General features: G+C 35.4%; 1 protein-coding gene across 2 annotated transcripts in view; it reads right to left on the bottom strand.

Moving 5' to 3' along the window:
• Positions 1–13,588, bottom strand: part of MS3_00007047 (uncharacterized protein) — a 68,446-nt gene that overhangs the window by 9,315 nt on the left and 45,543 nt on the right. Inside the window, exons 13-16 of one of the 2 annotated variants that reach the window (XM_051215303.1) lie at positions 11,182–11,339; positions 7,974–8,089; positions 5,516–5,639; positions 348–438 (exon numbers count right to left, since the gene is read on the bottom strand). In XM_051215303.1, coding sequence (XP_051068511.1) covers positions 348–438; positions 5,516–5,639; positions 7,974–8,089; positions 11,182–11,339 — 489 coding nt within the window. Of the gene's footprint in view, positions 1–347; positions 439–5,515; positions 7,125–7,973; positions 8,090–11,181; positions 11,340–13,588 lie in introns of those variants that run through there. The other variant, XM_051215304.1, reaches the window with a different exon arrangement.

The following is a 13,588-nucleotide window of genomic DNA, read 5'->3' as shown; positions in this document are numbered from 1 at the left end:
TATTTTAAGACAAATTTCTAAGTAGTAAAAGTAGCAACAGTATCGGTAATAGAAAAGATTAGGTATAAGTAATATGACTATAGAAAAAGAAAGAATAAGTCGAGATGGAATTTTGTTCTCTGAGTTGGATGGTTTAATCGTAGAGCTTTCCTCATTCTTCTGAACAAAAGAATAAATCCCTTGAATATAAAGTATGGGAAAAGTTCAAAACTCAAGATATGAGAAGAGATAAATAATGAATGTATCTATGCTATTATGAATGATTTTTTGAGAAAAGCTACTCAAAGCTTTGCAAATTTGATGGCAACAGTTATTAATAGACACTTTTTCTTCTAAAAATAACCCACCTTGTGTTCCAAGCATAGTGGCTTTTACAGTAGATAAAATTTTCAATTGGTTCCCAATAGTGAGAATACGATCACTTAGGTGTAAAAGATTCTAAAAACAATAAAAAATATCGATAAAATTAACATACATTATAATAATTATTTATTTAAGCACATAAACATTCGTACAAGGAGGCACCAAATTGGTATGCACCATATAAATCATTCGATTTGTGTGAGAGCTAGGACAATGTCTGGATACCCAGACCGAAACAGGTGATTTTCTCAAGGGACCACACTCCGAGCCTTTAACCTAAAGGTCTAATTCACAAGGCAGAAGAACAACGTCAAGAGATGCAGTCTCATGGTAGCCAATGACCAATAATTGGTTTATACGCAATTTTTCCTTAAGGATCCTGGAGCCAGAAGTGCAACATTGGTTTGTTATCAAAGTTTTCCAACACCTCCTAGGTGGATCCACCAACCTGGTTAAAGCACCGAACATTCGCTATTCTCCCTCTCAATTTCGTGAACGACAATAATGCCATGAGAAGGTAGTGAGTAGGACATGCGTGACAGTGGTTGTCTGTACATGGTCATGTGAGAGCATTTCTAGGGAAAGAGCTGACTCTCCTTAACCTTAGCCGTACCAGGGAATTCGGGGGTATTGTTCGTTATATTATTGTGGGGTATCAGTCAAAATGAGGAAAGCGGTGTATTAAGCTTTTAACCTTCATCATTTTATATCAACAATAAAAATGATAGATTTGTTATGTTCAAATAGGAATAAGTTGAACTAAATTTGAACTTATGAAATGAAAACATTAAACAAGAGTTTAATAATTCGACTATTGTGTTAATACATTTGAAATTGGTATAGTAACTTATAGAGAATAAGGATTCAAGCACTGAAAAGACATTGGATTTACTTCATGTTTTACTGTAGAATTGATGAAGTTTATTTATGGCATATAAATAGTGGCACAACTAGACACCAAAAGTAGTAGTCACTTATGAAACAGGACTATAGTTTTAAACTTCCGAATGAATAGATAACAATAGCCAGAAGAATAGGCTTGTTCATGTAATAAGACATTTTAATTTATTTGATCTGATATAACTGAAGAGTGAAAATATTATGCGTCATACAAAACAAATTTTTGTCTAGGCTAAGATATTGCTCGAGTGCCGAAGTAGAACTGGGTGTTATTCTTAAACGACCAATCGTCAAGCATTTAACCTAAATGTATAATCCATATGGTTTCGTGATGTAAACTAATTACAGATTAAAATTTGTTCTCCAAAATATTACACTAAGTACTATTTGAACAGTTGAGATCATAAATCAATTGAAGTTAGACGATCATGGAAAACTTGGAAGCACTGAACGGCTGTTTCATCTTATTGTCGGACTCCTCAGAAGTGCATATCCACGACTCCGCGTCGCGGGATTCGAACCCAGGGCCTATCAGTCTCGCACGTGCTCCTAACCACTAGACCATTGAGTCGGAATCCAATAGTGTTAATGTCTAACTTCAATTAATCCACGAAATTGAGCGATACATCCACCATTGTCATCAGTGGGTTACTATCCCACAACTGACAACCATTTGAACAGCTAAAAATATATTAACCATTGAATAGAAGCATTATGTAACGGATTTTGACGTTTTTATTACAGTAACTATTAATAATAATAATGGTAAATTATTGTTAACGTCAACATTTATTGTTTAGTAAAGTAGAAATAGATTTCAACTTGTCTCAATTATTCAAATATGAAAAACAGTCATACAGTGAAGCTTTTAGGGTACTACTTCTACTACTAGTACTACTACCACTACTACTACTATTACTAATAATAATAATAATACGTCGATTTGCACACATGATTACGTAAGCGAAACTCCACCACAAACCAACCGTAACACGCTTTGTTTGAATAAATGATAGAAGGGAAGAAGTAGGATAGTTTAAAATACAATTACATTAAAACATTCAAGTGAAAAGTTACATAATACAAATGATAATGTAACCTGTTTCAATGTTAAATTTTAGTCGAGAGTAAAACTTATTCATTGGAACTACCAATCATTTTACTATGAAAAAAGATACAGACATATATATAGATATATGGGGAAAAAATGGCGTATCTAGAATCTATTGGATAAGTTATATTAAGTAAATTATAATTATGTAATCAAGTATGAGCTGATAATGTTTACTTGATTCAAAGGCTAGTGTTACTAGATTATTTATTGTTCATATGGATCAGTTGAAACATGATTTGACTGAATTCAAGAGATACTCCTAGAGTTCTAGTGGGAAGCCGTTACTAGTGGAGTTCAACCAGGTCTGTTGTGAGATATCAACTCACTAAAGACAATGGTGTACGGTGGCGCAACTTCGTCGATTGGTTGAAGTTAGACATTAACACCGTTGGATGTCGACTCAGTGGTCTAGTTGGTTAAGCGCCTGGCATGAGACTGATAGGTCCTGGGTTCGAACCTCGCGGGGTGCGGGATCGTGGATGCGCACTGCTGAGGAGTCTCATACTAAGATGAAAGACCCGTCCAGTGCTTCCAGGTTCTCTATGGTGGTCTAGCTTCAAATGACTCATGATTTCAATCAGTGATAATTTAATGTTGAAAAAGTTAGGTTTGTTTTAATTACCAGGATATTAGTAGTATTTAATGTGCTTTGATTAAAAGAAATAGAAGAAATTTATTATTTATTTATTTGAACATATAAATGTTAGTACAAAGAGGCATTGAATACATACGCGCCATACACATCACTTGATTTGTGTGTGGGCTATGATACTGTCCAGGTGCTCAAACCGAAGCAGATGGTTTTCTTAGAGGGCCATACTTGGAACCTTCGACCTGAAGGTCTGATCCATAAGGCGGTGGAACGATGTCAGGAGACGTATTCGAATGGTAACCAGCGACCAACAGTTGGTTCGTACGTTATTTGTTCCTTCAGTATCCTGGAACCTATGTGCATCACTGGTTTGGAATGAGGGTTTTCTAACTCCCCTAGATGCATCCTCCATATCTACCAACCTGGTTAGAACGTCGGATATTCACTTTTCATCCTCTCAATTTCGTAAACAACAGTAATGCCACGAGAAGGCAGTGATTGCATGCATGTGGCCATGTGAGAGCGTTTCTAGAGAGAGCTGACTATCTCTAACCTCGGCTTAGTAGGGGGTGGGAGAGTAGAAAACAATCATTGTAGTACTACTAATAATATAATAAACACCAGTGAGAGAAGTACGGTAAGACAACCAGAACAATAACAGAGAATGATTACAGAAATGTATTTATTTGTATTAAGTTATGTAATAAATATAGAAAGAGGAGAGAGAGAGAGAGAGAGAGAGAGAGAGAGAGAGAGAGAGAGAGAGAGAGAGAGAGAGTATCGTACTTTTAATAACTAACTAAATTCAGTCAAAATACACATGAACTTTCTTGTTTATAGAATATTTAACAAAATATGCATGATAACAATAACAAACAATAAATCATCTTTAAATGAAGGTACTGAAAACATGGAATTTTGTTTATAAACTTCAATAATAATAACAAGAAGAGTATAGCAACTACTCTATAATCAATTTCAATTATGGTTAAGCCGTTTTATTAACTTACTTAACATATAATGTTATTTGAACAGTATTTCTTTATACTATTATGATCATTACCATATTCGTATAAACATGTACTCTGGATCGTATGTGACATCCTATTCACATCTCTATCTAGCTTGATTATTGATAGCCTAAATATTGCACGATGAATCATTCTCTACCCCATGGATGTATGTACTTGAATTCTATTATTAGTATTTGCCATTCCTATCTGAGCCTTGATTCAATTTGACTATAAATTTGCCGCTGTATTTGTTTGCATACATATCGTCACCTCTCCGTTTCAAATTTGCTCGGTGTGCTTGTAGCTTTGTGATCTGTGCTATCCGCTAATAAACTGTAGTCGCCGATTCTTACTGCCTGTTAATTCTAAACACCGTCGGGGTTTATATCATAACGGTTATTGAGGTGATTGATTAACGAAGCTAAGCCACTATACAAGAATTTAATTTGAAGTATATATATATATATATATATATATATATATATATATATATATATATATATATATATATATATATATATATATATAAAGCGTACCACCAATAGGTACTTGTTTAAAATTTATGCAATGACGCTTAATTAGGAATGAAATGATCATGAATCCATATACATATCAATATGTGAATGGAAATAATAATGTACTCTTCATCAATTGGAGAATTCGACGAGACTATAATTTATGGACAGTGCAATCAGATCATGAGTCTCATATTTTGGCGCGAAATTCACCCATCCATTTGGCTAAATAGAGTTTTGACATTATAACTGATGTCAGTTCGTGATGAAAACTCTAAATGTAATTTCTGACACTAACCATCAACTGTAAATCATAATTCTAATTCCTCACATACTGGTTTATAACACTTTATTGGTCCTAGTTATTAGGTGGACACTCTCAAGGTCACTTTAGCGTCGCTCAAAAGTCGTCCATAAATTATAGTTTCACCGAGAATTCAGTTGGAACAAGGTTAAATGGTCTAGTATATTAGCTGAGAAAACTATGGGAATTATGTGATGTTCTCGTATTCACATAAATATTTATTTTATAGTTTGTGTCATGGACTAACGTCAGTCGGAAAAAATTGCAAACTAGTAATGTACAACTATTTCGTCTTTCTATAAAACTTCTTGACCATAGACATCCATGACATTTAAGTCACCACGATGAGTGCTTAACTTTAATAGCAGTGAGTTGACATCAAAAGGTTCACATGTCTAACCTTATTTACTTCGTGATACCGTAGAATCATCTTTCAATGCCACGAGCGATTAACTTTCCAACATAAGATGTGGTTGAACTTCATTGATCGTAGTTTCTTGATTCTCAGTGAGATCATAGACAGTTCCTAAATAAGGATGAAACAGCTGTCCTGTGCTTATTGGATTTTAACAGTTATCTAAGGCTAATCAGTAATGTAGACCGTAAAATTTGGAAAACTTTACAAACCTCCAATATAAATAAACAAACATTATACAATAACAGTCAACAACTTTGTAAAAAAAGAATAACAGTAAACTAATCTACACAACTTACCGAACGTATACGACGATCTGTACATTCTTTAGCTAATACTTTTGCACATCGATTAACATCCAAAGATGCTTCAGCAATAGCCATAGAAACATTAATCAGGTCCTTCTTTGTACCGTATTCACCACTGATTATGTTTTTGATTTTTAATTAAAAGAATACCAAAAAATAGACCGGTAATATCGGAATAAACAAAGTGTATGTTTTCACAATTGATTGATCACTAGGTGGTGATCAATATCATGTGCATCAAATTCTTCTTAGTGCAGATCGAATGCCATCGACCAAGTTACAATGTGGCCACTAGTCTAGGTGACTCAACATTGCGTGCACTATGTTGAGATAAGATGGTGGTTAGAAGCAGTCAACAGGAAACTCTGGGCCTGGGTCACGTGCTACTTGGCACTCATCGACAAGGTGTACCTGTAATCTTTAGGGAAATGGTGCTCCCTGTCAGATTCGATCCCGTGTCACCCAGCTACACAATCAGAGACATTACCAATGGGAAATCCGGGCCGCGAACAACCTCCTGTAGGACTGGGATGTAATTACAATTGATTGATCACTGGGTAGTGATTAATGTCACATGTGTTAAGTCTATGTTTGAATAAAATACTTTGATTATTTAATTATGAAACGAAAATTACAGCAAATTAATTAAGAAATATTTGTTTCCATATTAAGAATGATGGAAGTTACTTTTAAAAGTAAGAGAGTCAATAATTCGACGAGTTGTACAAGTTACAAAATTCACGGTTTTATATGGTTCAACAACCATTCAAGGGCAAGAATTACTAGATAATTGTTTTGATCCATAATCATTTCAGTGATGCTTATCCACGGCTACACCAGTGATCGGAATCACGACCTTTGCGTATAATGGTAAGCGCCATATTATGTTTTAGTGGTAGATCAAACACTTGTAACAAAGATTTAATCAAGTTTTGTTGTAGATTTCATTAAGTTCATATTGTAAATTCCTGAAATCTAATATGAAACTGGATCTACATGACCTATATAGATTGGAGGACTGACAAACAGCACTGTGACAGTAATCAAGAACACGATGGGACACAGACAAGAGTTTGAGAAGAAATAAAACATGTTGCGGAGGTAGGAGAAAACGATTTTAGACTTTGATAAATAAAAACTCCAAACAACTAATGAAATAGCAGCAAAGGTCATTGAATAAATATAAATTGGAAAAGTGTTACCATAGTTATCGTTACATGTACGAAATATTATTCATTAAAAAAGAAACTAGATAACCTGTAATCTCCCTTAGGAGAAGCATTTTTTATTTGATCACTCAAACTATAAAGATTGAGATCCATCATCTTAGAGAATTAACATTTAACAAAGGCAATGATTGAATACAAGGTAGATGAGAGTAATTCTGGTGAAACTATAATTTATGGACGACCTTTGAACGACGCTAAAGTGACCTTTAGAATGTCAACCTACTTACTAGAGCTAAATGAGGATCATGGAGCAGTATGAAGAATAAGGATTATGATTTACAATTGATTGAACTGACATAAGTTAAAATGCCAAAACGCTATTTAGCCAAAAGGATGAATGAAATTCGAGCCAAAATTCGAGACGTGTTATCCCAAATCTGATTGGTTTGTTCATAAATTCTAATCTCGCCGTAGTTTTTAGATCATATGAGTTATCAGGAACAAATTTTTAACAAAAAAATAGAAGAAACAAGGAAACTAATGGCTGAAAAATAATACTAAATGTAGATAGAAGAACTGAAGAGGTTGATAATGAATACAATGGTCTTACGTATGAGGGTGATTATCACTTCCCGGTGACGCACACCGTGGAAGGGTTATTTCTAGAAATACCTGAAAAGGAAATTGGGTTAGAGGTGATCTTAGTGACTTGAGAGCGTGACCCCAGTGTCTAAGGGATAACTGCTTGAGGTTGGTCATACACGACCTTTTTATGGGTAATTTTCGTGTTAGCTCCGTACGCGTTGAGACATTATCTCCGGAGACGGATGTCAATTGGATAAGACGAGGTGTGTGCTTTCAGGGCCGACCTTTTCTAACCCAACCCCTTGTGGGAAGGCATCATCGCTGTTATGCTGGCTGTCTAAAGGAAACACCTTACTACCGTCACACCTCTGTACAGTCAGCAGTACGACTTCGCCTTCGAACCTTGGGTTTGCTACTTTTAGTCTTACCGTTCTTCAAGCGACCTGTTTGGCGTGGTAGGACCTTGAGGAACGATTGTTCCAGCCAGTATAGCTCTATTGGTTCATTAGGTTAGACAAGCTCGACCACCACGTCAAGGTAGCAACAACGGTCGAGACTAAATGTAGATAGTATATTCTCTTCCACTCTAACTATTCAATTAAATTTACAAAAGAACATCAATCTATATGTACAAAGAAACCATGACAACATGTATACAGATAAACAAATTGAATTGATAAAATTAAAATATTTACCGAACAATTTGACTTAATTGAGCCATTAAAGCAGCCATACGTTTAGTTGCTGCAATTAATTCATTATCTCGACTAGACCATAATCGTGTTTCATGATGTAATGCATGAGCAGCGGCCTAAAATTATAAATCAATAAGGAACTAATAGTTGAATCAATAAGTATACAAAAAAAAGAAGTACGATCTACAAAACTGACTTATTCCTGGTTTCTTTGTTTTTATGAACTCATAGTATAATCAAGCTGTTAGACAAGTGGAAAATTTATCAAACTAGTTGCTTTCAATCAAAATGTTTTCACCTTTAAATATATATGTATGGGCGGAATTCGATGAGATATTATAAGCTACTACTCAACATGAATCTACGTAGCATAGAGAATAGATCCGCTGATGGAGGCATTGGATTACACTTTAGAGATGATAATTCAAGTTATAACCCATAAGTGATAGTCAGTCAGCTACAACGTAGGACCAGGCACATATATGCATCCGTCCAAGTTGCCATGCCTCATCAACACAACAAGATGGACACCGGATCCATAAAAGTAGTTAATGAAGTTGTGGTAATATATAAAAGAAAGATTGCAATAAGGATATAGTACAGAAAGATGATATAGTCCTGTTTGTTGAAGACGCTGATAAAATGCAAAGTCTTTTGGTAGCACTAAGCAACAATGCCAGAATGTTTGGAATGCGCTTCTCTCCCTCTAAATGCAAGTTGTCGCTTCAGGACTGGTCTACGTCAACAGCCGAACTAAGGATAGGGAGTTAAGTAGTTGAACGCGTTGACAACTTCACTTATCTTGGAAGTATGATCAGCACTAATGGGCTGGTGTCTGACTAAATCTCAGCACGAATTCGAAAAGCTCGATTGGCTTTTGCTAACTTACGTCACCTATGGCGAAGACGAGATATCCGTCTATCAATAAAAGGACGAGTATAATGCGCGGCAGTCCGTTCTGTTCTACTTTACGGCAGCGAAACATGGCCATTAAGAGTAGAGGATACTCGTAAGCTACTAGTATTTGACCACAGATGCCTTAGAAATATCACTGGTATCTGCTGGGATCACCGGATAAGTAATCGTGAGATTAGACACAGACTATTAGAAAGTGATGGTAAATCAGTTGTGGATCTTCATCGACTGAGAGGGTTGGGCCACGTGTTACGTATGCCCAAACACCGATTACCATAAGTGATAGAAACTAAAGTAGAATTGAATTAAAGAAACATCAAGTGTGATACCAGTCTCTGGAATTAATGAATGGCAATGTGAAGTAGTAGATTTCTATTGTAAAGTCAATGTATTGAAAACTGAATAGGATGGTTAAAAATATTTACGATGAAATTATAACACTCACCAATTTTGTTTATTCAAATTAATATTCATATAGAAAATGTCAACCGCTGGTTAAAATGTATTTTGGAAATAAATGAACTTCACTTAAACTCTCAATGTGGAAAGCATACAATTAGGTTCAGTCAGTCAGTCAGTAACAACGTAGAACTTCGTACGTACGTACATCAGTTCGAGTTGCCACACCACATTACCACAGAGTTGTAGTTGTCGATTCAAATCCCGTAGTGGTAGAGGTAGCAAGAGTATAAGCAGTAATCGGGAAGATTAGGGTTTGGAGATGTTATTTAAAGAGTATAATCCAGTGAAATAAATTTGGAAAGAGGAAAAAAGGGACATAGAAAATTCAGAAGATTAGAATCTGGGAGAACACAAAGAGTGGATGCACCTGCGCCATTGCAAACGATTATGAGCCATGTCATTCAGGGTCTCTAACCATCGGTTGCTATCATCTCGCGGTCCCCAACCAGGTAGTCTACACCTACCAACATGACTCAGTCCACTTGTCAGTGACTTCATGCACTTGTGCCATGTTTTGGTCTGGCCGCCTCTAGCTTTCTTCCAACCTACTTCTATACCACTGAACATAGCACGTCGAGGTAGTCGGTCGTTGGGCATACGTAACACGTGTCCCAGCCATCTCAACTGATGAAGTTTCACTAACCTAATACAATTAGGTTAGCCGATTTGCTATGATGATCGTGGATGTGTACTGTTGAGGAGGCCCACAATAGGAGGAAACCATCGTCAAGTGCTTTCAGGTTTTTCTATGGTGGTCTAGCTTCATGATCTCAACCATTGAAATTACGATGAATTCCACAAAAAAACCCTTCTGATATGAGTCATTGATAAACAAATTAGTAACTGTTGTTTTGACTAGACAGTGTAAACATTAATACACCTAAATCCTGGTTAATTATAAGTCACAGAATCAACTTAAATCTGATCAATTATGTTATGTGTGATTGTACTACTGTAGACTACTTTCAAAATACTGTGAAATTTAACTACTTATTTTATTTCAGTAGCTTACTTATTTGAACACATAAATATTAGTACAAAGGGGTACCGAATATAAATGCGCCACACAAATCACTTGATTTGTGTCTGGGCTATGATACTACTCGGGTGTTCAAACCGAATCACATAGTTTTCTTAGAGAGCCACACCCGTAGCTTTCAACCGAAAGGTCTGATCCACAAGGTAGAGGAACAACGTCAGGAGATGCAGTCACATGGTAGCCAATGACTAATAATTGGTTCATACGCCATTCGTTCCATCAGGATCCTGGAGCCCATGTCCACCATTGGTTTGGGATGAGGGTTTTCCAACTCCCCTGAATGGACTCTCCGTGCCCACCGACCTGGTTAAAGCTCTGGAAATTTGCTTTTCGTCCTCTCAATTTCGTAAACTACAGTAATACCACGAGAAGGCAGGGAGTACGACTTTCCTGGCAGTGGTTGTATGCATGTGGTCATATGAGAACATTTCGAGAGGGAGAGTGAACTGTTCCCACCCTCGGACGTATCAGGGTATATAACCGAAAAGATTATTATGATAATAACGAATAAATTATATAGAAAAGTAACCTTATATCTTAACTGGTCAATGTAAAGTAAAAAGACAATGTAGATGACCTGAAGTAATTGAAAGCAATTACAACTTACCACAGTACTACTCTACCTATAGTATTTTAACTAGCCCAAATTTATAATACAGAATTTGTTGGATAATTTACCCTGGTTGATATTCAATTCATTTGAGAAACTAATCGTTCAAATCTTGGTGAGAACTTATATAAATCATTTTTGACAGGTTTTAAAAAGAAAACATAAATATAATTCTCACTGACCATAATTGGTTGATTTTCTTCAGGTGGTGGAAAGTTGAATTCTTCATCAACTTCCGTATCAGGTGTACTAGTTCGTGCAGGAACACCAGCTGCTGTTGTTGTAGTAGATACAGCATCATCTAAAGAAATAGTACCAGATTGTTGTTGTCGATCTTCATCTGAAAAATACCATAAACAATGTGTTAGGATAGAACATAAAGAAAGAAATAAACTAAGACAAACAATTTCCAAGAAACATATTAATATTTGAAAGCCAATGCAATATGCAAGCATACAAGAACATACGATATTCACGCATATAACCGATGTGTAGAAGATGTAAAAAAAAACTAAAAGTCTACTATTTCGACTGTAATAATAACAGATAGATAGTATAATCAACATTCTAACAGCATTAACCCCTTATTATTATATACCTTAATACATCCTTATGAAATTCACAAATAATATCCAATTTTTGTATTCGTACTGTAATTAATGGTGCACATGGGCTCCAGGATCCTGAAGGAACAAATAGTATATGAACCAATTATTGGTGACCGGTGACCACGAGGTTGCATCTCCTGACGTTGCTCCACTGCCTTGTGGATTAGACCTTTAGGTCAAAGGTTCCAGGAACGGCCTTCCTACGAAAACCACCTGTTTCGTTTTGGGCACCCGGGCCGTGTCCCAGCTCTCACAGAAATCGAATGATTTATATGGCGCATATCTATTTGATACTTCCTTGTACCAATGTTTATGCGTTTAAATAAATAAGTAGTTACCATGACAATAGCCATGATAACAGTAATAACGAAGACTTCAAGAAGGATTATTATCAAATAATGATATACACATAATCAGTGTAACAGCATTTCACAGGAAAGATAAAAGCAGTGCATGTTTACTTGTTTTTCATATCAGACAAAAAAAACTAACAGAAATCATCTCAATCTTTTTTAACTGTCATGCAATCAAATGAACAAACACTGGTACTAAAACAAACGAGAGAGAGGAGGAAGAAGAAAGGAAGACTGATAGAAAAGAAAGAAATGATCCTTAAAGTGATTATTATGCACAAGATCAAGAACATGCGTATCTATCCCAATGATATTCAACAAAAAATATATACCTGTACATAAATAATCATTATTTTGTTTCATTGTTAAATAAGTATTTATGTTTCCAGTTTGATGATGATGATGTTTTGAATGGTTATGAGGATGATAGTGATGATTTTGTTGTTGGTAAAGGGGTGATGGTGGTGAATGTAGATTATTATTACTGCTATTATTATTAGTGTAGTGACTAGGTGAGTATGCTTGATGAAGTGGATTAGATTGTTGATATGAATGTGTAGGTGAAGAATAAGGTTGATGATGATGATGATGATGATGACTGGTAGTAGTGATATGTTGTTTTTGATGATGTGGCAGTGGTGGTGATGATGGTGAATGATGAAGAGGATTAGATAATTTAATTTCGTACACAGGTTTATGATGATAATGTGATGTATGATAAATGTAATCATTACTATTATTATTGTCAATATATGAATATGGTATATGAGAAACATCTAGAGAATAGCGAAGAAATGAAATGAAAATGGATGGAGAAAAATATAGATACTGTTCACTTTAAAATAAAGTACAACAGACACCTAGATTTAGTATGAAATGTATGATACGTCGATATCATACACCATGAATACGACATGAATAGTTTACTATCAAATAATCCCATTATAAAAGGGAAGTAATGAAGTGATACTTGAAATATAAGTCTCTTTATGAATCACTTGTTGCGTTTGCGTTGATGAGATATCCCATTTGAAAATGAACGACCGAGTATACTGCGTAGCATTTCTCTCTGGTTTACTTAATGCCTATAAAACATGGGCTATAAAAGTATAAGATATTTGTAGGTCACTATTATTTGACACACTGAATACGGAGACAAGGTATACGGGTATCGGGAAAAGATGACGAATTGATTAATAACGCTGTGAAGCTTCATTGACTGAAGTGCTTAAGACATGAATTACGTAAACTCAACAAGCGTCTACATCAATGCTCTAAACAGTCTGGTGAATGAATAGGTTGGAACAAGTCTAGTAGTGATCAAATCAAAATGTGACATTAGGCCATGAAGTTACTGAGTAGGAAGATGTAGACTATATTCACTCTTTGTCCATGGATAGATCATGCAAATAGATAAACTATACAATAAAAACAATCGTTTATTAAAGAGTCAATCAGTTACAATGTAGGACCAGACACACATATGCATCGGTCCAAGTTGCCACACCTCACTCATTAGCACAACAAAATGAACACAAAATTCTTAGAAGTAGTAAATTAAATGGTAGTAATACATAAAAGAAAGATTGAAATAAAAATATAGTACAGGAATAAAGAATTAGTTCCTA

Source organism: Schistosoma haematobium, chromosome 2, assembly GCF_000699445.3.
Source record: "Schistosoma haematobium chromosome 2, whole genome shotgun sequence".
In the NCBI taxonomy this organism is placed as follows: Eukaryota; Metazoa; Platyhelminthes; class Trematoda; order Strigeidida; family Schistosomatidae; genus Schistosoma; species Schistosoma haematobium.
The sequence above is the reverse complement of the archived record's forward strand: the minus strand, read 5'-3'. Positions and strand labels throughout refer to the sequence as shown.